General features: G+C 40.1%; 1 protein-coding gene across 1 annotated transcript; it reads right to left on the minus strand.

The window, feature by feature from the left end:
- Positions 1 to 27,876, minus strand: LOC140245113 (uncharacterized). The gene is made up of 11 exons (XM_072324710.1): positions 27,769 to 27,876; positions 25,125 to 25,217; positions 10,244 to 10,308; positions 8,557 to 8,694; positions 7,413 to 7,554; positions 6,358 to 6,534; positions 5,254 to 5,349; positions 4,414 to 4,486; positions 3,513 to 3,654; positions 2,779 to 2,939; positions 1 to 93 (listed from the first exon to the last, which is right to left on the minus strand). Exons 1-11 carry the CDS (start codon positions 27,858 to 27,860, stop codon positions 22 to 24), a joined length of 1,251 nt encoding a protein of 416 aa, XP_072180811.1. The 5' UTR covers positions 27,861 to 27,876; the 3' UTR covers positions 1 to 21.

Here is a 27,876-nt window from a genome sequence, read left to right on the forward strand (position 1 = left end):
AAGTCTTGCCAGGTGGGTTGTTCAGCCAACACCTGCTTCTCTGTAGTCTTGCACAACTTCAGCCAAAGTGGAAAATGCCTCCTCAAAGTCAGGCTTCATAAGAGAACAGAGAAAAAAACATGTTGAATAGACTGAATTACAAGTGTTTTCAAACTACACCACAAGCATTTTACCTATATTAAAGGATCTAGCAACTGCATTTTCCATCCATTTGTACATACTCAATGTATCTAAATACTGTAAAAGTGGATATTTTTGCGTGACTACTTTTTTTGTGCTCAGCCGGGTAAGAAGAGTTCCACATGTTTTTAATTCCGTGGAAACCAGACATCAACTACTGGACTATATGGCAAACAAAAATATGTGCGTGCTTTTATTCTCGTGCTAGTTTCGGGTTGCGCGAAATGCGCGAAAATTTCAACACCGCGAAAATTTCCACTTCAGTAATAGGAATGCACTTTACATGCATCAGCTGTTGCTGTGTTGGGCCTGTCTTGGGCAAGCTTTCTGGCTGTCTGGAAAAGCCTCTGCCATAAAAGTATGCCTAAAATTTGTTAATAAACTGGTCTATCTGGCCAACAATGATGCAGAAAACTAGAAATGTCGCTTTGGCGACTGGTATGCCTCCGCCATAATGCATGATTTTCCCAATAGGTCTAGATAGTACATGTGGACACTGTGTGATTACATTTTCACAAAATTGGTAAAATATTGGAATGACAAGTTTGTCACAAATGTGTTGAATGTTCACCTTCCTTGACGTAGGTTTAATTGGATGAATAGGAGAGCATGTATCTAGGGATTTAAGGACTTTAACTTGACTTTGACCCATTCATACATTCAGGCATTGAGTAATTTTCAAGGTACAGGTGTGGAGAAAAAGTGCAATTTCTGAATTGAATAGTAAATTGTTACCATTTTCATCTGGCCCTTGACCCTAAAATTCATAAGATAATTACTTTCAGGTAGAACATGCATAATATGTACTAAGTTTCAAGGTAACTTGAGCCACTTCCGAGATATGGAGGAAAAAGTTAGTTCAGCACTTTCACTTGATCTTTGACCTTTTGACCTTTGAGGCAAAAAGAGAGAAAAAAAAAAAACTTTCCAGAGAATTTCTATTAGGTTACACACGCATACACCAAGTGTAAAAAAATAACCCTGCTGGCATTGCATAAATATGAGGGTAATAGTAAAATTTTGAAGTCTTGCACTTGACCTTTGACCCCTGACCTTTGACCCCATGAACCCTACATTCTCTAGATAATCACTTCCAGTCAGTACATGTATATACTATGTTCCATGAAGATACCTTGAACAATTTTCCAAGGTACGGAGAAAAAAAAGAAGTTTTAATATTTTTACTTTACCTTTTGACCTTTGACCTTTGACCTCATGACTCAAACTTTCACCAGAGAATCTTAATTGGGTAATACATGTATACACTAAGTTTCAAGAAAATCTCTTCAGGCATTCAATAGATATGGTGGAAACAGTGAAATTTTATGTATTTGACCCTGACCTTTTGACCTTTGACCTCATGACCCAAACTTTCACCAGAGAATCTTAATTGGGTAATACATGTATACACTAAGTTTCAAGAAAATCTCTTCAGGCATTCACTAGATATGGTGGAAATAGTGAAATTTTATATATTTGACCTTGACCTTTTGACCTTTGACCTTGAGCATGTGCACCCAAAAGTTGATAGGCACAACTTCACCCCCTAATACACATACATGCCAAGTTTCATTAGGATACCTCAACAGGTTTCGATAGTTACCTTGTCCACAAAATTCATTACGGACGGACGGAAGGACGGACGGACGGACAACCCGAAAACATAATGCCTCCGGCACCACTTCGTGGCGGAGGCATAAAAAAATGTGAATAACAACATTGGACATGGCAGTCTCACTCTGTGTGGGGTGAGGGAGAGTATGGAGAGGGGTTCGGGAAGTAATATGGTGTGGGTAGGAGAGGCAACTGAAGGACAAGCATAGATTGTGCTTTAATAGACAGTGATATTGTTATTAGTGTGTAAAGAACATGACAGTAATCTTTTGGAATTTGCAGCTGCCACATAGCACAGATACAATTATAAAGAATATGTACTACAAACCAGAAGTGCAATGGGGAACTAATTTCATTTCTATTTTGAAGGGGACTAGAAAAAAATCTAAGATTGTTTTGACATTTGAGATCTTTTATCAGTGCACTAAATGTACCAAATTTGAATTTGACATATAACACCTGACTTTACTCAGTTTTACGACATAAAAGTGAGGTAGATAACAATGAGAAATTGCATAGGATGCATCCATGTGCTGAATAACATCCTCACAACTTATGGCAAAATGTTCTGTTTATTATTATTTATACCCAGCTATAGGGGAGTGTTATCCTTGGCATTTGCCTTGATACATTACATGAATGTGTAACAAAGCATCAAAAAGATTATTTTTGTTAACATATTTTTTTACATGTCATTGAGCATTCCTCTGCATTGTCCAACTTAATATCCAACTCACGTTATTGTTGGTAAGGTTGCAAAGCGTAAATCACGAGGGCGTGCTCGTGAGCAACGCATACATAATGTATACATGATATGACATTATATAAGTGTACTACTTACGAGCTACAAAATAACTCAACATCTCATACGGACAGTGTGGTAGGCAAGAGATTGAAGTGTATAGCAACCCCCAAATAACTGTGTTATCAAGATTATTCTATAACCAAAGCTGAACAAGATAAAATCAAGGAGCAATAGATCACCTCTTCACAGCTGTAGCGATGATACCAGTGGAGAAATGCCCTGGCTTCGTACATGGCTCTCGCCCTGTCTGTTACTCTCTGCATGAAGTCTGTGATATGTGTCGTGTTCATGCATGTTGTTATCGATGAGGAATCCTTACTCAAAATACCCTGTCTGTTCCCTAGACGACACAAAAACAATATAACAGATGAGGAATAGATCACATTGGATTTTACAACAAAAAAAATATCACTGCTAAAAGAATTCTTGATTACGACAACAGTTTACACAACCACGAATGTGTTGTGACAAGGGAAAAAAAAGCTAATGTACACTAAGACATTAAAAAGAACTGTGGTATGTTGCATACTGCTCAATCAAAAAGGCCTATTCTCATATTCTCTATCTCTTTATACATTAAAAGGTCACACAGTTTAGTAAATACGAATAGCTGATCACTGATGGAAGACAGTTTTATAATGTATAGGAGGTATCGGTATAATATATCATGCTATTAAAATTACAATACAACGCATTGAGACTGATACGTTTACATACAGAAAGAGAGATGACGGACAGATGTTAATATGTCAAAGACTGCTGGAATCACTTTGGAACAAATTAAGAAAAGCCATAGGCATTCATATTGTGGTGACCAAATCAAAAGAGTATCTAGTCATGCACAGAAGTATGTGTTGGTGTCATGCAGTCTGCATGAAGTACTGAGTCTTCCAGAGCACTCCCAGTAGCTCACCTATCCAGAAATCAATGGGGAAAGGATTCCACTTGACATAATTGAAGGCCCCTCTCAGCTTCTTCTCAACAACTTGAAGGCTGCTGGTGAAAGAGTTGGATGTGTCTCCACGCACAGCAACCAGTGAAGAGAGTGCCGACAACTTGAGTCAGCATCAACGGTAATGTCAAGGCAACATTAACAGCAGCAGAAAGCAAAACATCTGAATGTACACAGAAGTAAAGGTTCAGTCTAAAATGTCAAAGCTTTCTTTTCAACTAAAATAGTTGCTTACTGTATTTAATGAAAAATGCAATGTATGTCTCTAACACTTACTACACATGTATGCATTGCATCAAAATATATATATTTGTTAGCTTTTGGATTACTTTATTGAGAATACATCATGCATCCAACCATCATATCTGTGTACTTCAGCTTTCCATGAGTTTGGAAGGAAAGGAGCTGATACTGAAGTCACTTTCTGAGAGTAAAAACTGTATAAATACCATCAGTCTCATAATAAGAATTCTGTCATCATAATCTTTACTTACTGGTACTACAACATTTGGTCATCTCCTGCATATTGAATAGAAAATGCATAAATAAATAAAGGTGTGGATTTTGTGAAAACACTATTTTTTTTAAATTCAATTCTTTGTAACTTTTCACATTAGGGCTGACATTCACATTACCGGTAATTTGTGAACATTCCAATCCTGGAATTAAAGAAGACTTTACATTAGGTAGGAATAGTGGTAGCAACCAAAAACTGGTAGATTAATTGTGCTGCGTCTATAACTACTCAATTCATTATGTTTGACCATGTGTACAAATCTTGTCCCATCATAAAACTGATTATCCAGTAAAATTATGCATATGAAACCTAAAATAATCAGCAAAAGGTTCTTTATAAGGATACCGGCTTTCCATCAGCATTGTAGCGAACTGTATTCTGGATCAGGTTGGAGGCCATGGATTCCCATGTGGATTTGCTGGATGAGAACAAACAACGAGAAAAAAAAGTAAATCCAACGCAAAACTATAAAACAACATGTATCATACCTGCCAACATTTCAAGATGAAATATCTTACTTGTGGATTGCAAAAATCTTATTTTATATGCAAACTGAAGTTAAAAATCTTACTTTCGGTCAAATCTTCAGAAAATACACATGAAAGGTATATCTAAATATTTCTTTAAAATCTGATTTCTCTGACAGAAAATCTGATTTTGCTATTTTTAACGTAAAAAATCTTACTGAATCTGATAAAATCTTACTAGTTGGCAAGTATGCATGTATACACATTATACAAAAGCAATGTACATCCAAGGGCCAAAATATGGCAAGAATACTTATTTTCTCTCATTTATAACCTATTCATATGAAGAATTTTAATTTGAGACATGAATACTCAATATAAGAATACTTAGGACATGAATGCTCACAATAAGAATACTCTCAACACTAAGTATTTAAAACAGATGTAGACTATCAATTACTGGTAAAACATTACATCCAAAGGTTCCTGATCAAAGGACACTGTATTCCTGATATTGTCATGTGTACATGCAACATCATTATATCTTTGGGTTTGTTTTTCACTTTTTTGATCAATTCTACTTAATAAAAAATAATAATAAAATAATTAAAAAAAAAACATAAACACAGTCACAACTGTCACATTTGGGGGGAAATTGCTTCTATTCACAATCCATTTTGTGAATTGCCCTTGAGCCATCCAAGTAGGGCTTACCTACCTCTTTGTTACATGGTTGACATGAAGGAACTTATACACAGGCATAGGTGCAACAGATCTCAGTAGCTCCCACGCTTCAGTCCCACATGAAATACCACTGGAAGAAATATCACACTGAAATTGTGAAATTTTCAGGATGAAATATTTGCTAAATTCACAAGGTCCTGTCTTGAAAATATAGAATAATGCACAAAATATGACCAGAAATCGACAGAAGTGGCAAAGAAAAGAGAAACATATACTGCATAGCACATCAGACAGTTGTCTCAACAGAAAACATCAACATCAATGGCCAATATGCCTCTGCTTCATACTATGATTATTGGAGCGGTTGTGTATGTGCTACTGATTACCACCATACTTTGTCCAAAAATTGATAAATCAGCTTTTCTGAAATACTGCATAGATACATGTTGTACCTCGACTATGAAGTGTAAAAACTTTTGAATTTAAAGGGGAATTCCAGACGATTTTCATATTTTCATATCATGTAGTACATAAATCGACAACTCCATGTATAGATTTGTGGAATTTATTGTGGTTCTTGAGCAGAGAAACAATACTTTGAAAAACCTGTAACAAATTACACTGAACAAGGATGATGACATAGGAGGTTCATATATTTCAGAAATGTAGCAGTGTATTTCCATTGCAATACCACTTGCTTCCAAGTTCACCTGTGTATAATCCATGCATGCCTTCTTCTTTTGTTCTGCTTCCTTGAGCCCCAACTCATGCATTATTATTGTGACTCTGCCATGTCATCATCCTTGTTCATTGCAATTTGTTCTAAATTTTGAAAATATTCTTATTCTTCATCCCAATTATCATATGATAAATTCTGAAACTCTGTCCTCAGTATAACTAATTTATAGTTGTTCAAATGTAAAAATCTGAAAATCATCTGGAGGTCTCCTTTAACTTTAAACAACAAGGGTCTTAGAATTTAAGCATTATACATATGCATGGATTTAAAACTTTGAATAATTGCAGCTAGACAGCCATCTGTAGCAATCAACTGTCAATCTATTTGACAGACTGAAGTGCAGCCACCCATGGATCCCTGTACACATCTTCAAACATTGATGGCAGAAAGACTCTGTACCTGGTTGTCATGTTACTGGAGATGGGACACAGAAGCCCTGCCAGTGAGTCTGAGATGTATCCGTTCATCATCTGGATGTTGACATTGGCAGCATCACGGGTCGCCTTGGTGACGTTCATGCCCTGCAACTGATGCAAGACTTCATCGTTGTGGAACAGAATGATACCATCTGCAAACCTGACAGAAAGACAGTTTGCATTATTTCATGTCTATTCATATCATATTGTTGTAATATCTTCCGTCCCCGGCAAGTTACAAATCAATGAAATTTTGTGGAGTCTAGTTACTAAAGATACTGTTTTTTCCTCACAGAAAGATTTAAAATTTGTATCTTGCTACAGTGTATAGAGTTCAGCCAGAAAGGAAGCACCTCCACAGTAAAAACCGTCACCAAATATTATTCAACATTCTAGTCTATTGCTTCCAGTAATGCATACAGTGCATGCATGTTGCATACAGAAAAAACAACTGTAAAAGATGAAAGCTACTATGATGCAAAAGCATTGCACATGAATTGAGGTACAGATCTTATGAACTGGTCAGTCTGTCTCTTTCTGAAATCAAAATGAAAGACTAGAGAATTGCAAGGGATAGTTTACAGGGAACATAAATCATGCAGTACATACTGACCCTTTCAATTCCTTCATGTTGATAAACTGACAGATTAGACCTGCAGTACATGCTAATAAAATATATTTGCTGATGTTAAATAGCCATAAAAAGTATCTATTCAAACTTTTAAGCTGTTCGTATATTAAAAAAAAAAAAAAATTGCACAGTAGTCTTTTATACATACTTACAGTACATGTTGGTCTAACTTCCACTCAATTCATAGATGGACATTCATTACAAATATGTGTACATGGAAATAACAATAAAAATATTTTTATTTTGAAAATTTAGAACAACAAACCCCCCAGAAACAGTGCATACATAGGCACAGAAATATGCAGCTGATATACTGGTAAATGCAGTATGTTGGTCTCCTGTGTTAACTGCTAGAGGAAAACATGAAAATCTACGACATGTGTCGGACAAGTGACAATTCAACTTACTTCTGCATCCAGGAAAGGCACATGAGGTTGTTGTAATGCTGTAAGGGGCTCTCCCCATGACTGTGTGGGGCTACTGAAATGTCGAGGAGGTATGCCATTGGGTAGGCATCTCGAATCCCCTCACACAGCCGGGAACCAAAACCTGGGAAGCAGAGGAAACATTCAAAATTAAGCAATGTTCTAATTCAATAGAATACGCCCATCATAGCAAACCTTGACTTGATATATTGCACCTTGTACATTTCTTTGCTTTGAATTTTTCCCATATCATTTCATTAAAATGCACCTATCTAACTTTTAAAACATACTTTTTTTAGCTTTTTTTTTTTTTTTTTTTTAGCTTTAATGCAGTTTGTATGTTAAATTTTAAACATCCCCAAGCAACAAAGAAACTGCACTTTGTTATTTCACATGCAGCATCTTAATACATCAATTTCAGCTCCATTTTTTTTAATTTTTTTTATTTCACCATGTATCATTGTCACTTGACAGCACAGGTTTGGACATACACTTTTTTGTATATCGTCGCTGGGGCGATAAGACCTCGTATCTATAAAATGTCAAATGTTCAGGAGAGCCAAAAAACATGGCGGCGAAAGCACTGTAGCGAATGGGATAGCCTTTCCTTTCACATGCCGTGGTGGCTTCATTTTTGGAGTAAGACAGTTGGAATTTGGACAGGACATCACTTAGCCCATTATTTGACCATTAATCCAAAAAAGTCATTTTCACCAAAATGGCAGATACAAGGTCTTGTCACCCCAGCGACGATATGCTACATGTAAGCACAAAGTGCTAACCTCATCCTGTGCATTCTTCTTGAGGTAAGCAATTTCCCCACCATCATCAATTTCATCCTTTTGTACCGTCTACTACTACTGTAAACATCAATATTTTCGCGCTGAGTGGCTCCAAAACATATTTGCAGGTTGTTGAATTCGCACTGCGCAAATGTCAACCCTTTCACAATGTGCAGACAAAATTGTGAATATATTTTCTCGGGTTTCAGAATTTGCCCGAGCCAAAAAGTAGCGCGAAATACGCGAAAATCAATGTGCAGTGAAAATTTCTGCATTTACATTATCACCATTTTCTGTGGAACCTCCTCACAATCTCCACAAATCACATTACAATGCCTGCTAACCTGAACCCGTTCCACCACTCAGGCTGTGCATGATGATGGAGCCACAGAAGCAGTCACATCGTTCTATCTCTCTCCTCATAGTCTCCAGGGTCTGCTCCACCAGGGCTGTGCTGGGATTTCTGGCTGTACCATGGTAACCTACACACAACAAACACATCAAGTACATGTCATTTAATTTCTTTTTTTTTCTCGACAAGATTGGACCCTATTTTACCAAGTGACAGTTATCATTGATTGTGAAATCAATGATAACTCTGATCCACTTATAATCCATTCAACTAAAAGTTCTGGTTTTAAAAAGAGACTTAGAACTGATTTGAAGTTATAATTGACTTATCAACTTATGACTGATTTGGGAGAGATATTATTGATTTCTGGGACTTTAATCAATTTGATAAAACGGGGCCCTGATGAGTCCTTGTGGCTCTCATGATAAAACAGAGACCCTCAATCTTGAGGCAAGTGGTAGTCTATAAAAGTCAAGCTATATCATTCCCATAAGGTTAATTCTTCCTAAGCTTAGCAGCCCCTTGAGTCTTACAGGGAAAGTATGTTGCCCAGATGTAGGAAATATTATTCCAAGAGTTCAACTCCCTAACTTTCAGATTACTGCACTAACAATTAACGGCAGAATATCCAGGTTTTATCTAGACTTTCATGGTATTTTGCTAATGGTGAAATCTGACATTAAAGCATATCTGTCAAATTTTGCACAAGAAATAATATCGATACTGAAATAACATATAATTATGATGGGAACAATGCCTTTACAAAGCACTATCAAATTGCCTCAAGGTAATATAGTTAGGCATGATGGACCGACAGTAAAAGAAGCCCAAACCCCAGACCTCATGTACACCTCAGCATAGAGGCATACCATGTAACTGATATAATTACAGATCTATGCAAAAGAGAGAGGGAGAGACAGACGGAAAGAAAAAACATCACAGTAAGAAAGGGATCACTTCATTAGTACCTTCCATTAAACTAATAGTTAAATATAAATGAAATAATAAATTGAATTGAATTGAATTGAATTGAATTGAATTGAATTGAATTTATTTATTCAGCATAAAAACAACAGAGAAAGACAATGATGAGCAATCATGACAGACACAGAGAAAAAAACATAACTTTGGAATACATAAAGCTGAAGGGAAGCAGCCAACGAGGAATTAAGTTTCCTTAAAATCTGGCCGACCCAGAAAATCCATTTTAAAAAATGCATTGGTGGTAAATTTTTCATATTTATTAAAAAAAAAAAAAATGAGATGAACAGATATACCGTTGCAAGACAAAACATAAAGCAATACAGCATGATATACTATACACTACATTTACATTACAAAGACAATACGAATAAAGTGAGTTACGATCATTAGATAGAATACATGTATTGCCAGCCAAGCATGTCAAAAACTTAGGAATTATAATTTTGTATAAAATTCTCCTTAAGTTTACGTTTGAATACATTAAAAGAGGTAGCTTTATGAATATCATCTGGTATTGAGTTCCATATAGTTCCATATATATTGAGTTCCATTATATATAATATAATGGATATATGAATAAATTAATACTGGCTTGATGTGTCACTGGAATGAGCCAAGCATGCAAGGGAGTTTGTACCTCATGGCTAAAAGACTTCATCGGTGAAATCTACCAGGATGAAGGGATTGTGACTTACCCATTGCCCAGTTCATTCCTCTTCCCTGCTTGCTCAAGACTACATTGGTATCTCTGACAGGTAATCTGGGCACAATGGGGAATATGAAAATTATGAGGTTTTGTTCAGGTTGTGTAATCACCTTCCTTTACTTCACGATAAATTTCTATTCATGAGGTAATTTTTAGAAATGTTTGTTATGACCAGGTAGAATAATAATGATAATAATAATAATAATAATAATAATAATAATAATAATAATAATAATAATAATAATAATAATAATAATAATAATAACAACAACAACAACAAAGGATTATAGTTCACATTGCACTCATCTCAAAACACTATTTTTCTAAGCTGGTAACCTGAGCCCTAAAAACTGAACACGCATCATGGTAATCTCTGGATATTCTTATTCTCTCAAGTAAACTTGAAACTAAAATGCCAAATAGTAGTAATGGTAATGTTCGTATGTATACTCAAGATGAGATGCTCTAATTAACAAGGAAAAGTAGAAATTACGCGGTGCGTAAAATATGTCCCCGCCGGAAGTAGCATTTAGTAGCCAAATGTACAATATCGGTAAAAAATCAAGGTCAAAGGTCAAAGAAGTCAAAGGTCAAAATTCTGTGTACAAGTTTTGAAGCCCTCACCTAGTGCCATCACATAAAGCAAACGGAATCGAAATCGGGTTAGAAATGGCGAAGGAGTAGCATTTTGTAGCAAAATGTACAATACAGGTCAAAAATCAAGGTCAAAGGTCAAAATTCTGTGTAGAAGTTTTGAAGCCCTCACCTAGTGCCATCATATAAAGCAAACAGAATCGAAATCGGGTTAGAAATGGCGAAGGAGTAGCATTTTGTAGCAAAATGTACAATATAGGTCAAAGGTCAAGGTCAAAGGTCACGACTGAAATTCTGTGTAGAAGTTTTAAAGCTCCCATGTAGTGCTATCATATAAAGCAAACAGAATCAAAATTGGCTCATAAATGACAGAGAAGTAGCAAATTGAAGATTTTGATCACACACGGACGCACACACGGACGGACACACGGACGGACGGACGGACGGACGGACGGACGAACACACACACGTACGGAGCCCGTTTCATAGTCCCCTGCTCGAACTCGTTCGGCGGGGACAATAACATGTGATCATATTATGATAATCAAAAACAAAATCCAATGAAAAATATACAGAAATTTTCAGCATGTCTCTGTTCATTCAATGAGGATGCAAAAACAACCATAAATTCTTAGTTGCTAACCTACTGGAGACAGGTAGGATTTTGATATAATCCATCAAGCTCTAGAAACCACAGAATTGTGGTTTGGCACTTTATCTTTTTTAATATAATTTTTACTCTTCACTGCTAATGTTATCACATATTGTAACAAAATTGGCCTTTGGCCTAAGAGGGCAGCATATAGTCAGAAATTCCCTGCACTGGGTTAAACCAATGTATGATATACACACACATGTATAAACAAATGCTAGTGTGTCCAGTGTGGCAGTGCCCTTTGCCACTTGGCCTGGGTATAAAAGGCCACATGTGCGCAGTAAGAGTTCAGTTGTCTAGCAGCGGTGTCTTTCAGCAGTGTGTCAGGAATCTTGCAGTCTTACAGCTGCAGTCTTATAGCTGCCCCCTTACAATTCATCCAGTTTAGTTCTGCATCTCTAGTACTCAGTAGTGAGTACATGCAGGGAAGCTGGGAGTTCCTAGTGCTTGCAGCATGCACTTAGTACCTGTTGTGTAGTAGAGTGCAGGTCCAGTTTGTACCATTAATAGATCAGCGTTCTCCAAATACTTAGTAGCAGTTCATGAGTTGTTTCCACGCTTTGGCCTGGTTGCTACATGTACCACGTTGACCAGTGAATAAAGACCATCATTGAGACGGTATGTATTAGTTACTTCTGGCGCAAATTATTATCGTGCTCATCTGATCATGTTGATGACAATGATTGAGTGACGTGTGCCATGCCAGATAGCATAGTCCTCTGCATGTGAATAATGAGTGTGTTTGCCAGCAGCAATGAACTACCTGAGCAGGCTGAGGCTGAGGTGAAGTGCGTGTGTGCAAGGGATTGTGAGTGCTGAGTTGGAGCCTCATAATTACTCCAGCGACCATATAGCACAGCATAAACATCACAAATATCAAAGACCCAAAATCGCTACAAATTGGTGGCAGCGGTGGGATTTTATGCACCAATCCCTTCCAAAATTTTAGTTGCTGAAGAAGATTTTAGTGCACTTCATTTTTCATTGTGATGTTCATGTGCTGTGGCAGACAAGGAAATTAATGCTCAGAATTGATGCATATTTCGACCTAGCTACCAATACCATGAATATAGATGCTCAGAATTGAGGCATAACTCCACCTACCACAGTCACAAGATGAAGATAAATGCTCAGAATTGATGCATATTTCTAGATGTATAACCTACCATGAGAATGAACGGTCAGAATTGATGCATGATTCAACCTTCCATGAAGATACGTACTGTAAATGCTCAGAATTGATGCATAGAATCTACATGTATTTCGATAGACCTACCGTGAAGACAAATGCTCAGAATTGATGCATAATAGTCCGAGTACAGAGGTAAATGCTCAGCATTGATGCTACATTTTTTTTTTTTGACAACCATGAAGATAAATGTTCAGAATTGACGCATGATATACCAACGAGGGAAGCAAGTGCTCAGTATTGATGCACGATCGACCAAATTTTGTAGACAAATGCTCAGAAGTGATGCATAAGAACCATATAGAACTACATGCACATGAACTGTAACAGTGAAATTGGCTTGACAGTATACATTCTCATGTTTTTATACACTATTCATGGATTGAATGAACATGAGCCGGGCAATGAACGGAGACACGAGCCGAGCTATGAGCTGTGAACCACGAGCCGAGTGATGAACCGAATTACATTATGACATGAGCCAGACTGGTCATTACAGGTACAGGTGAATTTTGTGTCAGTACAATCAGAGGTAGCAAGTGACATTTTTGTTTTCTTTCATTTCTTTTCGAAGCATTTATATTGCAAGTGGAGAACTATTGATTGATGAATGCTTTTGTCAATTTATACCTGTCTATTTCCACATAACAATTGATTGAGAGTAAGAAATATGGCATTGTCCAGGAGTGAAAAGGCTGAGGTGTTGGGGCTGATGGAAGAATTAGAGAAATCAAGGATGGAGAAGGAAATCCTTAGATGGGAAAAGGCACAAATGGAGGTGAAGTTGGAGAAGTTGCAAGGGACTAAGGAGAGAATGCATCATGACTTGGAAGGAAGTGAAACTCCAAGCAGACCAATGGGAAGTGTAAAGAAACCATATTATGCAACAGTTGACTCAGAAGTCAAAATTAAAGTCCCCTCAGCAATGTCAAGATATGGAGGTCAGACCTCGGGTTACCTTTCCCAAGATTATGCTGCACAAGTATCAGACAAAGACTACAGCCCTTTCCATTCGACACTACGCCCAGCCCGAATGTCTACCCCATTGGCTCCAAAGAGGCAAGAGCCTACTTCATCAAAAGGAAACCCCTTCCACTCGTCACCTACCGATGAGCATGAATTGATTTTGAACACATTTGATCCACTACACAGAAGTGAGAAAGAGAGTTCTACAATGAATAAAGTCGGCCGTGAACGACCAGTGATGATGCCAGATAGATATGATGGTACAACACCATGGCAAGATTACCACCAACATTTCGAAGCCTGTGCCGAAGTAAATGGATGGAGTGACAAACAGGCAGCAAATTTTCTAGCTGCCAGCCTGCAAGGAAATGCAATGCGTGTGATATGTGACATTCCGACTATGCAGCGAAACTCATACATTGAGTTAGTAAGACTGCTCGATCGTCGTTTTGGACCAGGACATCAAGCAGAAAATTATTTAGTGGAGCTACGACACCGAAGGCAGGGACAAAGAGAGTCACTACAAGAGCTAGGCCAGGCCATCCATGAACTAGCCATTAGAGCGTATCCTGAGATTCCAGCCTCTGCAAGAGATAGACTTGAAAGGAATCACTTCATTGACGCAGTAGAGCACCAGTCCATTCGTGAAGGCATCCATCGTGCCCGTCCTACGTCACTTGACGAAGCTATACAGGCTGCAATTGAGACCGAAAGCTTTGAAAGAGTAGAATTTCAAAGGAGGAATGAGAGAATGAGACATGGGAAATTTGTGCGAACATTGGACAGCGAGACAGAAAGTAGATTCAGACAAGTGGAACACATGTTGTCACAACAGAGCAGGCAAATGGAGTCAATCACACAGCTCCTTACGGAAAGGCAGAAGAAAACAAATTTTCAAGAGACAACACAAAGGCAAAACCAGACTCAACAAAGAAGATGGCCTGCTGGTTTTAAGTGCTTCAACTGTGGAGAACCAGGACACCTTGCTCGTCAGTGCCCTGCACCCCAGAAACAGCACCAAATGAAGGGAAACGGAAGTCAGCCTCCCAAAGGATCCATGGAAAGGCTGGAAAAGCCAACGGATCCACAAGCAAACGAGAGCACACAAGTCAAGCAGAGCCCACAACCAAAACAGAGCCCCCTACCTCAAGCAACCCAACAGTAGAAGAGCGAGTGGTTACGTTACCAAAGTTTGATCCAGAACCAAAACAAGGCTTGTATGTCAATGGACAACTGAGATCGCAAAATTGCAGATTTCTGATCGACACTGGTTCAACAGACACTATTGTAAGTGCTAGTATGTACCACATGATCGACAGTAAACAGAGACCAATGCTGGAACATGAACACATACAAATACGACAAGTAGATGGAAATCCTCTTCAAGTGTTAGGAGCTGCATGGGTAGAAGTACAAATTGGACAGACGACTCGGCTTGTGAGAGTAATCTTCGCAGACATCAAATGCCCAGGTATATTGGGAATGGACTTCTTGCTTCCAACAGGAGGTAGCCTCGATTTCAAAAGGTTAACTTTGAAGATAAATGGAGAAGAAATCAAGTGTACGAGCCAGGAAGGTGAACCTTTTGCTGGGAGACTGGTGGTTTCATCAACAATGTCTGTGCCAGCTGGTCATGAGGCAATTATCCCCGGTAGGATAGCTAACAAGAGTGATGCTATGACAGGCCCAGCTATCATTGAAGCAGTCGATGGAGGTAGCGATCTCGAAAGCAAAGGCTTAATTTTAGCCAGGGCACTAGTGGAAGCTGACACTGAGACTCTTCCTTTGCGAGTATTCAATCCCAGCGAACACGAGTTAACAATTCGAGAAGGTATGACTGTGGGAGTTGTGAGACCTGTGACAGTGGAGGATGATGTGCAAGCAACAAATTCAGCTGAACCGCCAGATATTCCTGAACATTTGAGGGACTTGTTTGAAAGAAGTAAAGGAAATTTACATCCAAGACACTACAATGATGTAAAGCAATGCCTCCTTGATTTTCAAGATGTTTTCTCAACCGACAGTGGAGACATAGGGAGAACGGATGTGGTGAAACACAGCATAGAAACAGGAGATGCGAAACCCATCAAAGAGCGACCAAGAAGGCAACCACTGTGTAACCAGGAAGAGATTACAAGACAGGTGAAAGAACTTGAGAAAAGAGGAGTGATTGAACCATCCAGCAGCCCCTGGGCTGCTAATGTCGTTCTAGTCCGGAAGAAAGACGGCTCAAAACGCCTCTGCATAGACTATAGACGACTGAATGAGGTAACAATCAAAGACGCATATCCCATTCCGCGTATTGACGAAACCATCGATGCACTTGGCAAGGCTAAGTGGTTTTCAACATTAGATCTATCTTCAGGATATTGGCAGGTCGCCCTAGACGAAGATGCTCAGGAGAAGTCAACATTTGTGGTCAGAAATGGATTGTACAAATGGAAAGTCATGCCATTTGGCCTGGCAAACGCACCAGCCACATTTGAGCGACTAATGGAGAGAGTAATGAGAGGATTACAGTGGGACATCCTGCTCATATATCTCGACGACATCATCGTCTTTGGGGAGTCAGTAGAGGAAGAGATACAGAGACTGCGAGTGACTTTTTCTCGTCTACGAGATGCTGGTTTAAAGCTCAAGCCAAGCAAATGTCACCTGTTTCAAACATCTGTGTTGTACCTAGGCCATGTAGTGTCAGCAGACGGAGTGACAACAGACCCCGACAAGATCAAGGCAGTGGCTGACTGGCCTGTACCCAAGTGCAAGAAGGAGGTTAGAAGCTTTCTAGGTCTCGCCTCATACTACAGAAGGTTTGTGAAAGACTTTGCAGAGATAGCAAACCCGCTACATGAACTAACGGCAAAGTCTCAAGCTTTTGTGTGGTCAACACAATGTCAATCAGCATTCGATGAACTTAAACAGAGACTCCTGTGTGCGCCAATACTAGCATACCCATTGCCAGGGGGTAAGTTCATTCTGGACACAGATGCTAGTGCCGACGCCTTAGGGGCAGTCTTATCACAGGTGCAAGATGGAGAGGAAAAGGTCATCGCTTACTACAGCCGGAAGTTCACCAAACCAGAAAGAAACTACTGCACTACAAGGAGAGAATTGCTGTCAGTGGTAGCCTCACTCAAGCAATATCGACCGTACTTGTATGGACAAAAGGTCCTTGTCCGCACAGACCATGCATCCCTCCGATGGTTGTTAAATTTCAAGAATCCAGAGGCCCAAATGGCTAGATGGCTGGAACAGATCGCAGAGTACGACATTGAAATACAACATCGACCTGGGAAGAAACATGGAAATGCAGATGGGCTGTCTCGCCAACGATGTAAACAATGTGGCCGAGAGGAAATGGTGGAGCACGCTAGGGAAGCTGACGGTCTAACACCACCCAGTACAAGTGAAGAAGGTGAGAAGATGGTCAGGGGCATAGCAGCCAAGCCCTCTCTGTCATGGCAAGATGTGAGAAATGCACAGGAAAATGATGACACTCTGAAATGGCTGGTAGAAGCAAAAGAAGAAAACAAGCCGCGACCAAAGTGGTCAGAGATTTCACACATGTCAAAGTCAGCCAAGACGTATTGGTCCCAGTGGGAACAGTTGGGAATGCACAAGGGCGTTTTGTGTAGGCGATGGGAGGCAGATGACGGGAAGTCTCTGCAGTGGCAAGTGATTTTGCCTGAAGCACTCCGTAGTGAAGCCTTAGCCGAGTTGCATGCTGGTCCAATGGGGGGACATTTTGGGCTGAAGAAGACACTAGCTAGAGTAAAGGCTAGGCTGTACTGGCCTGGAATAACAGCTGATGTACGTGTGTGTATCAGAAAGTGCGAGCTGTGTGAGCGAAGAAAATCGCCCCCAAAGAAGAGATTGGCACCCCTCCAACAGTATCGGGTTGGAGCGCCCATGGAGCGAGTAGCGATCGACTTGCTAGGACCGCTACCAAAGAGCAGTCAGGGAAATCAGTGGGTAATGGTGGTAGGAGATTACCACACGAAATGGATGGAAGCATACGCCATACCTGATGCACGGGCAGAGACGGTGGCCAAGAAATTTGTGGAAGAATTTGTGTGTCGCTTTGGGGTCCCACATGAGCTACATTCCGACCAAGGGACAAACTTCGAATCACAGCTATTTTCAGAGATGTGTCAACTTCTAGGCATACGAAAGACGAGAACAACAGCGTACAATCCAAAATCCGACGGAATGGTTGAACGATTCAACCGCACACTACTGAGTGCTGTGTCGATGCTTATTGGGGAAAGTGGTGGTGAAAAAGACTGGGACGATGTCCTCCCCTACGCCACCAGTGCCTACAGAAGTTCACCCCAAGAATCAACAGGAGAAAGCCCTAATATGATGATGTTAGGGAGGGAGACAAGTCTCCCCATTGACTTGACCATACCATCCACCCCTCCACAAAATGAAAGCCTCGGCGACTTCGCTGAAGAATTGAGGCAACGACTGCAAAACGCGCATGAGAGAGCTGCAAGGCACTACAGGTCAAACGCAGCAAGACAGAAGCGTAATTATGACAGGAGAGTGACGGATCCAGCGTTGCGAGAGGGGATGTTTGTATGGTTATACGACCACTCAAGGAGAAAGGGGGTCTCCCCAAAGCTACAACTTAGGTGGAAAGGCCCATACCTGATCGTGACACAACTATCGGACGTGACCTTCCGAATTCAAGCCTCGGAGAAAGCCAAACCTATGGTAGTGCATGCGGACCGGCTTAAACCATACAGGGGAGAAGAAAGGAAAAAGTGGGATTTCATACAACCATCGCCAAAAGAAGTCCCGGATGATGACGTCCTGGCTGTCAAGCCAGACAAATCCCTAATAGACGAGCCAAATGATTATGATCATGTCAGAGGAGATCATGATCTCAGTACACCGGCACAGCAAGATACACCCCCCGCCCCATCACCTCGCCAACCTCCAACCATGGAGGAAAACGCCATGCAGAGTGACATATCAGAAAATGAGTCAATCCCCAATGAGCCGCCAAGGCGATATCCGAAAAGGAGAAGAAGACCCCCTAAATTCTTTTATTAGTAATAGCTTTGCATTATGTCATATCTTTTGCACATTGCAGATGGAGGGACGAGGCTCCAGCCGTTACCACAGACAAAGAAGGGACCCCTACGTTTGCAGGCGGTGCGGGAAGTCCTACACCGAAAGGAGGGGGCTGGAGTACCACCTGAGAAGGGAGCACGGCGGCAACAGTGGCAGAGACTTCGCATGCAACGAGTGCGACTACCGTGGCAGCAAGCAATATAACCTGTCTCGGCACATACGACATGTGCATACTCACAGAAGACCGGCGCCCCTCCCCACCCAATTAGAGGGAAATCGCCGCACAGTCCAAGTCATGGAGCCCCAGCCAGACCAGCCCCAGCCAATCCAGCCCCAGCCAGCCCAGCCCCAGCCAGCCCAGCCCCCGCCCAGCAATCCTGCAGTCATTTCCCTTGCACCCACCCCCGACCCCTATATTTTCCCCACGCCTCCAAGGGGAAAACCGAGGGGGATGCTGGCTATGATGATGGCCGATGCCAAGGATGACGACGATGACCCTGACGAGGACGACGACGAGGACGACGACAACGAGGACAACACCCAGGAAGCTCAACGTGACGACGATGTAGAGGATGAACCCCTTGCCCCACACACCGCCAAAAGTGACCCCGCCCCCAACCCCATCACGCCTCTCCCGTCCCTGCCGGCCCATAAGATTCTGGCGACAGTGGTGGAGACAAAGAGCATCCAATATTACGCTGAGGGGGTGCTTATTAGGAAAAATGAATTCACAGAGACATATGCAGCAGTCGTCCCGGCTAAATGGAACAAAAGAGTAAATTGCAACTACGGAATGTCAAAATAGAGTCATATACTTTAATCATAATTTTGGCCCACAGTTTAAGCATAATTTTCCCTTTTTCCTTTCTGGTACTATGTCATCACAGAATGCTATAAGTTTGATGCGACAATATCATCAGTTTTCCCCGGTTTTCCCGGTTTTCCCAGCTTCACCAGTTTCACCAGTTTTCAATAAAACGTTTCATATTAGATATCCCAGAGATAATTTGAACGTTCAATGAATAGAAAAATATTATCAGTGGTTTGGGAAACTTTTGCCAAAATGACAACCTTTTATATCAGATTTCTCGCTTTACATAATTTGTGAAGTATAATGTTTGTTGTGTACAGTTCCCTTTGCCAAAAAGGAAGGAAAGAAAAGGGAAACTGATTTAATTTTATGTTTCATAAGATTTGATGGTGAGCTGGCATCAAACTTATACATGTACAGAAGTGAACGAGTTAGTTGTTTTTCATTTTTGTATGTCATAGTATTTGTTGTATATTAAATGCTGACAAGAGACAGATAGGGAAAGACACCCTAGTCAGTACAAGTATCCAAAGCATTTAAAGAAAAGAAGTATTTTTTTTTGCATACATGTAGTTACAATTCTGCATGACCTTTGTAAATAGTTGTATTTATTTTTCATACACACCGTTGCAGGTGCTTAGTCTCACTAACTTGCATGCTGCAAGGTAAAGGAAACAGTATTGTTCAGATTAAAGTACTTGAGTTGTAAAGTTATATGTTTAATGTTTGTGTTCTGCAGCCTCAGTTTCAGAAAGATGAGTGAAAAAAAAAAAAGTATAACAGATAATGTTTTTCTGCTATGTAATATCATATCAGTGTGTATTGTGATTCAAACTTTTAACTCTTTGGTGGTATTTCTATAATTCTTGTCTTATGTTTCTCCCTCTAGCAGATTACTGCTTTGACTCCGTTTCGACCTGTTTCAGATCCTCCTCAACCTGTCCGTATCTGCAGCTGTATCTACACTTTGGCTCTCTCTCGCTCTCTCACTCTGGCTATGTTTCTTTTCCCTCCTACAGGTCTGTGTATTCAGGTACCACCAATGACAAGTTATAATTGTGCTTGTGTTTGTTGGACAGATTTTCTATGGCGACGAGAAAATGGATTAATATCGCTACCTCGTATTGTTGTGTAATGTTGACATTCGTGCCAAATTTCTTGATGTATTCACTGTATGTCCTGATTTGGATTTGTGGGCATACAAGTATAATGCAAGTGTCTTATTATGATAAATGTACTGTATTCGTTCTAGTCAGGGACTAAGGACGTCACCATTAGGACCTGTTTTATGCAATGTTTTCTATGCAAGGCAGCTCGCTTGGATATCAGGATGTACACATGTAATTACAGTGTACAGGTACAATTTGTAGTGTGTGATAAGATGCTATAGAGCTACATATTAATGGTGTTTCAACATCATGCTTTTATGTTTTGAGCTGCAACCATTTACAGATATTATTATGTGCTTTTAACATGCCTTCCAATTGTTTTATGTTAAGATTGTGTCAAACGCGTAAGTTTCCTCTTCGTGAGTTTGAGAAAGAAGAGTTAAGTTAACAGTTAAGTTATAGAACATGTGTTATTGATGTCCTTTTGTAGGAAGCTATGCCAAACACAGAAACATTCCTGCCGTTGATCTCCACCAAAAATTGATGTTTTGATACTTTGCGTTGAATACGTCTTAGGATCGTATTGGGTTTTAAAGCGTTATGTACAGTGTAAATGTGTTCGTTAGTCTAGCTTTTATACATTTAACTGAGTATATTTTTATACTTCATATAACCGTCCAATTTTGTTCTTTTTAGTGTTTTCGTTGAAACGGGGACGTTTCAATTTAGGTGGGGGGTTGTGTAACAAAATTGGCCTTTGGCCTAAGAGGGCAGCATATAGTCAGAAATTCCCTGCACTGGGTTAAACCAATGTATGATATACACACACATGTATAAACAAATGCTAGTGTGTCCAGTGTGGCAGTGCCCTTTGCCACTTGGCCTGGGTATAAAAGGCCACATGTGCGCAGTAAGAGTTCAGTTGTCTAGCAGCGGTGTCTTTCAGCAGTGTGTCAGGAATCTTGCAGTCTTACAGCTGCAGTCTTATAGCTGCCCCCTTACAATTCATCCAGTTTAGTTCTGCATCTCTAGTACTCAGTAGTGAGTACATGCAGGGAAGCTGGGAGTTCCTAGTGCTTGCAGCATGCACTTAGTACCTGTTGTGTAGTAGAGTGCAGGTCCAGTTTGTACCATTAATAGATCAGCGTTCTCCAAATACTTAGTAGCAGTTCATGAGTTGTTTCCACGCTTTGGCCTGGTTGCTACATGTACCACGTTGACCAGTGAATAAAGACCATCATTGAGACGGTATGTATTAGTTACTTCTGGCGCAAATTATTATCGTGCTCATCTGATCATGTTGATGACAATGATTGAGTGACGTGTGCCATGCCAGATAGCATAGTCCTCTGCATGTGAATAATGAGTGTGTTTGCCAGCAGCAATGAACTACCTGAGCAGGCTGAGGCTGAGGTGAAGTGCGTGTGTGCAAGGGATTGTGAGTGCTGAGTTGGAGCCTCATAATTACTCCAGCGACCATATAGCACAGCATAAACATCACAAATATCAAAGACCCAAAATCGCTACAATATTGTAAGAGAAAAAAAAATAATTTGAATTGTATGTTGTTATGTTGTTTGTATATGATCATTTGTTTAGCTGCAAAATAAAAAAAAAACTAGAAATGTCGCTATATGGCGACTGGTATGCCTCCGCCATAATGCATGATTCTCCTAATAGGTCTATAGTACATGTGGACAATGTGTGATTACATTTTCACAAAATTGGCAAAATATTAAAATGACATGTTTGTCACAAATGTATTGAATGTTCACCTTCCTTGACCTATGTTTAATTGGATGAATAGGAGAGCATGTATTTGGGGATTTAAGAACTTTAACTTGACTTTGACCCTTTCATAAGTTTATGCTCTGAGCAATTTTCAAGGTATGTAGAAAAAGTGCAATTTCTGTATTGAACAGTAAATTGTTATTTTCATCTGGCCTTTGATTTATAAGAGAATCACAGTCAGGCAGAACATACATAAATATGTACTAAGTTTCAAGATAACTTGAGCCATTCCGAGATATGGAGAAAGAAGTAAGTTCAGCACTTTCACTTGATCTTTGACCTTTTACCTTCTTGGAAAAAAAAAAAAAATCCCAGAGAATCTCTATTGGGTTATACATCCATACATCAAGTTAAAAAAAAAAAAATCCTGCTGGCACTGCATAAATATAAGGAAAATAGTAAAATTTTGAAGTATTGACATTGATCTTTGACCCCTGACCCCATGAACCCCAAATTCCCTAGATAACCACTGCCAGTCAGTACATGCATATATATACTATGTTCTATGAAGATACCTTGAACAATTTCCAAGATACAGAGAAAAAAGTGAAATTTTAACATTTTACTTGACCTTTTGACCTTTGACCTTTTGACCTCATGACCCCAAACTTTCACCAAAGAATCTTAATTGGGTAATACATGTATACACTAAGTTTCAAGAAAATATCTTCAGGCATTGCATAGATATGGGGGAAATAGTGAAATTTTAAGCATTTGACCTTGACCTTTTGACCTTGAGCATGTGCACCCAAAAGTTGATAGGCACAACTTCACCCCCTAATACACATACATGCCAAGTTTCATTAGGATACCTCAAAAGGTTTTTTAGTTACGCTGTCCACAAAATTCATTACGGACGGACGGAAGGACGGAAGGACGAACAGACGGAAGGACGGACGGAAGGACGGACGGAAGGACGGACGGACGGACAACCCGAAAATGAATGCCTCCGGCACCACTTCGTGGCGGAGGCATAAAAATAGCATAAATTGCTACAGTTAAAAGTTATTTTCAAATTTGCAACATATTGAGATGATCAAAGTTCCCATTTTCTTTTTGCGCAATATCTAAACAGTTCCATCCAGTCTTTCTCGATATCAGATATGCATTGAAATTCACGTGCAAAAAATTAAAGAAGATTAGTCACAATTTTGACCAAAATATCCCCATGGACATGATGGTTTAACATTCTCCATGACAACCCCTCCCCAGTGTGTTAAAGGGGCATTCCAGACGATTTTCATAATTTCTCATGATGTAGTACATAAAATCGACACCGACGTATGTATAGATTCGTGGAATTTATGATTTTCCTTGAGCAGAAAAACTGAAAATCTTCAACAAATTACACTGAACAGTGTTGACGACATCAGAGCCTCACATATTTCAGAAATGTAGCAGTGTAATTCCATTACAATACCGCCTGCGTAACAAGTTTGACTGTGAAGAATCTATGCATGCCTTATCGTTTTGTTCTGCTTCCTTGAGTCCCAACTCATGCATTATTATCGCAAGGCTGCCATGTCATCATCCTTGTTCATTACAATTCGTTATACATTTTGAAAATATTCTCATTCCTCATCCAAATCACTATCAATTCTGAAACTCCGCACTCAGTTTAACTAATTTATAGTTGTTCAAATGTATAAGTCTGAAAATCATCTGGAGGTCCCCTTTAAACTTGTGTGTGTGTGTGTGTGTGTGTGTGTGTGTGTGTGTGTGTGTGTGTGTGTTAAACAGCACTCCTCAAAGCCCACAAAGGATCAAGTAAAGGAGTAACTATACACAGCCCAGTCGCTGTACATGGTACGTCGCGACAGGGCTGTACGAGCGCGACCACCAACCACTAGGAGAGCGACGTAATCGTATCACGATAGCTTTGACTTTTGATACTTACGATCATTTTGTCACCTCAAACTCATCGAGTATACTCTTCAATATTTACTCTACATCTGATGCTATCAGTATTCAAATGTACGATATGAAACTTACCGAAATTGATCATCATATCCAGCATGTCCACACCGTACACAATCTTTCACGCCAGGCCAAGTTTAGATATCGGGTGGTCACGTGATGTGAATGCCCTTTCAAAAGGTCGCGCTGTCGACCGTGCTGCTACACTCAAGCAGCGTACGCACGGTTACTAGTATACAGCTATAAACTGTACTGGGCTTGGCGGCGGCTGGCGTCTGCAGGTCGGGCGAGGAGCATTGAGCTCCATACCACGGTTATTGTGTAGCAGACGCCAAGGTTTGTTCGACACTTTCAACGCACACACTCTCGCTCTGGAGCACATCCGGTCACGCATGCGCATAAGTCAAGGCGCCATTTTGAATCCTGCAACGACGAAGCCCGACGGTCAGGAATTGCGCCAGAAAGTGTAATTTGTTTGTTCCACGGACTTATCGCAAGTGGTCTCCATGGACCCAGTGTGGTGAACTATTCTTCTGTAATAGAAACATGCATTTAACGTGAGTAAAGTATTCTGTTTAAAGGAGAAAAGTATACATTTTCCTAAGTTTTGTAGTTGTGTTGAGGTTCCTCACTTTGAGGCTGCATGCCGCGCTCGTCAGACGCTGTTTTCGCATAGCGTAACTACTAACAGCGTCTGGTCGGGCTAGTAAAGGAGTAGCTCTGGGCAGGTTGACATCCATGATCATTCCATTCACTCACATTTTGCCGTTTCTCACGAGGGATGTAATAACCTTCTTCTCAGTGTCCACATGGATGGATGGGAGCTTGTTGTCTCTCCTGCATAATGTTCTCCTGAAGATAAAACACAAACATACTCCACCTGATGGTCTGATGTAATAAATCACACTTTGAGCTATGGACCTTTTTACATGCTTGAATGTAAACAACAACAACAACAACAACAAAACAGCCCTTTCAGATCGTTATAATATAATCTCTCTTGTAATGGTGTTTGAAATCTTGATTTGAGTTTTGGAGGTATAAGCTTTAATTCTTTTGCCTGACAATCATACTCACAATTAAAGCATGTGATAAAGTGCAGTGAAAGCAGATCAAATAATGCTTCGCACAGTCTGAGGGCGGAAGTAACTGTAGTGTTTACATCCCAGGCCTGCAGACGATGGCCAAAAAGTGGCTTAACTAGAAATGTCGCTACGGCGACTGGTGTATGCCTCCGCCATAATACATGGTTCTCCTAATAGGTCTATAGTACAATGTCTTGACAATGTGTGATGACAGTTTCACACAATTGGCAAAATATCAAAATGACAGGTTTGCCACAAATGTGCTGAATGTTCACTTTCCTAGAACTAGGTTCAATTGGATGAATGATTAAAACGTCAGAGTGCAGGTATTTGGGGGAACTGATGATTTTCACTTGACTTTTGACCCTTTTACAAGTTTATGCATTGAGTAATTTTCAAGGTATTGAGAAAAAGTATAATTTCAGTATGAAATGGTAAAATAGTATTATCGAAACCTGGCCTTTGACCTTTGACCCCACAGTTCCAAAGAGAATCACTGTTAGGTAGAACATGCATAAATATGTAAGTTTCATGACAATACCTTGAGTTATTTTTGAGATATGGAGGAAAAAGTGCAATTTAGCACTTTCACTTGACCTTTGACCTTTTGACCTTTGACCTTTTGGCAAGAAACTTCCCACAGAATATATATTGGGTTATACATGCATACATCAAGTTTTAAAAAAATCCTTCAGGCATTGCATAAATATAAGGAAAGTAGTTATATTTTGAGGAGTTGACCTTGACCTTTGACCCCTGACCTTTGACCCATGACCCCAAACTTCCCTAGATAATCACTGCCCATCGGTACAAGCATATATACTAAGTTCCATGAAGATACCTTGAACCATTTGCAAGATATGGAGAAAAACATGAAATTTCAATTTTTTTTTCACAAAATAACCTGTGACCTTTGACCTTTGACCCTGTGACCCTAAAATCCACACAAAGTATCATCCCCCAAGGATATACCCTCATACCAAGTTTGATGCAAAACCACCACACGGTTCTTGAGATATCGACAAAAACAAAACGGGACGGACGGACGTACAGACGTACGGACGTACGGACGTACGGACGTACGGACGGACGGACGGACGACCCGAAAACATAATGCCTCCGGCCACTTCATTGGCGGAGGCATAAAAAAGGTTCAACTGGCAACTATCATATAACAAGCAAATTTTAACTTTTTAAAAAGTATACATCCTGACAATAATATCCCACATGAAATACTTCATTCTGTATCTTTGTTAGTATATACAGAATTTGGTACCAAAGGTGGCAGACCTGACTCCATTTTCTAAATGAGAATCCAAACATCACACCGCCAATAACACAGATGAAACCTGTATGGTCATGCCTAATGGGATCAGGACTCTAATCATTGATTTTCGAATACATCGGATCACCTAATTTGTCAACTTGATGACAAATTCCAAGTCTAGTTCGCAGATTGAGATTCTCAAAGTGTTCTCATAAAGTGTTGTTGCTAGGTTATCACACCACTAAATCAAAGACAAAAACTGATGTCAAATTGATGGTTGCATTAACAACTAGAAAAGCACTCTGAGAGCGCAGACCTCCACAAAGCAGCTACTTTCTGTACGTGCACTGATGATCTTGCTCTTCCATAGAGATCAGTGATTTACACCCATACCTATATGCATGCTGAAAAATCGTCCCATTTCCCAGAAGCCTTTGTTACGTCATAAACTCTCAGCTGCACGGCGTGCCTCGCCCAAGCAGAAACTAGAGCATGCACTTTAGTGTGCGTATGAAAACCTCAAAAATGCGCAGCTTGAACTCCCAAGTTCATTGACCCTACCTGTCAAAATGCAGAAAATCCTTCAAAAAATCCATAAAAATTTCCAGATCACTACCAAAATTTAATCATCTGTTCCTTGTGTCATTCTAAACCTTCCCTGCAAGTTTCATCCAAGTCCGTGCACAACTTTTTGAGTTATTTTGCAAACAAACAAACCAACGGTAATGAAACCGTAACGTTAGCACCGTTTGTCTACCAATTCTAAAAAGTTGGCATTATCCTGAAATAGGTCCCCACTCGATCCCCATCACCATTCATTTTGTCATAGCCGGTGACTGCTATTCACCTCCATAGCCTGACCAGACGCTGTATGTATACAGCGCAGCGGAGACTGGGCTGTGTATAGTTACTCCATACTTTGCACATAGTGAAGAGGCACATGCAGAACAAGAGGGGACCGATATCACGATTTAGCCAAAAACTTATGCACTAGTCTACGTACATGTACAATTTGTATTACCAGCACCACTTATGACAACTGATGACTTACTTAGCTTCTTCATCTCTCAAAACTGTCTGCCAGAACTGCTGACCGAGTTGGTTCCCACACTGACCAATGTGAAGAAAGACAGTAGACATCATACAAAGATTGACCTCA

The sequence above is a fragment of the Diadema setosum genome, chromosome 22 (genome assembly GCF_964275005.1).
Source record: "Diadema setosum chromosome 22, eeDiaSeto1, whole genome shotgun sequence".
Lineage (NCBI taxonomy): Eukaryota > Metazoa > Echinodermata > Echinoidea > Diadematoida > Diadematidae > Diadema > Diadema setosum.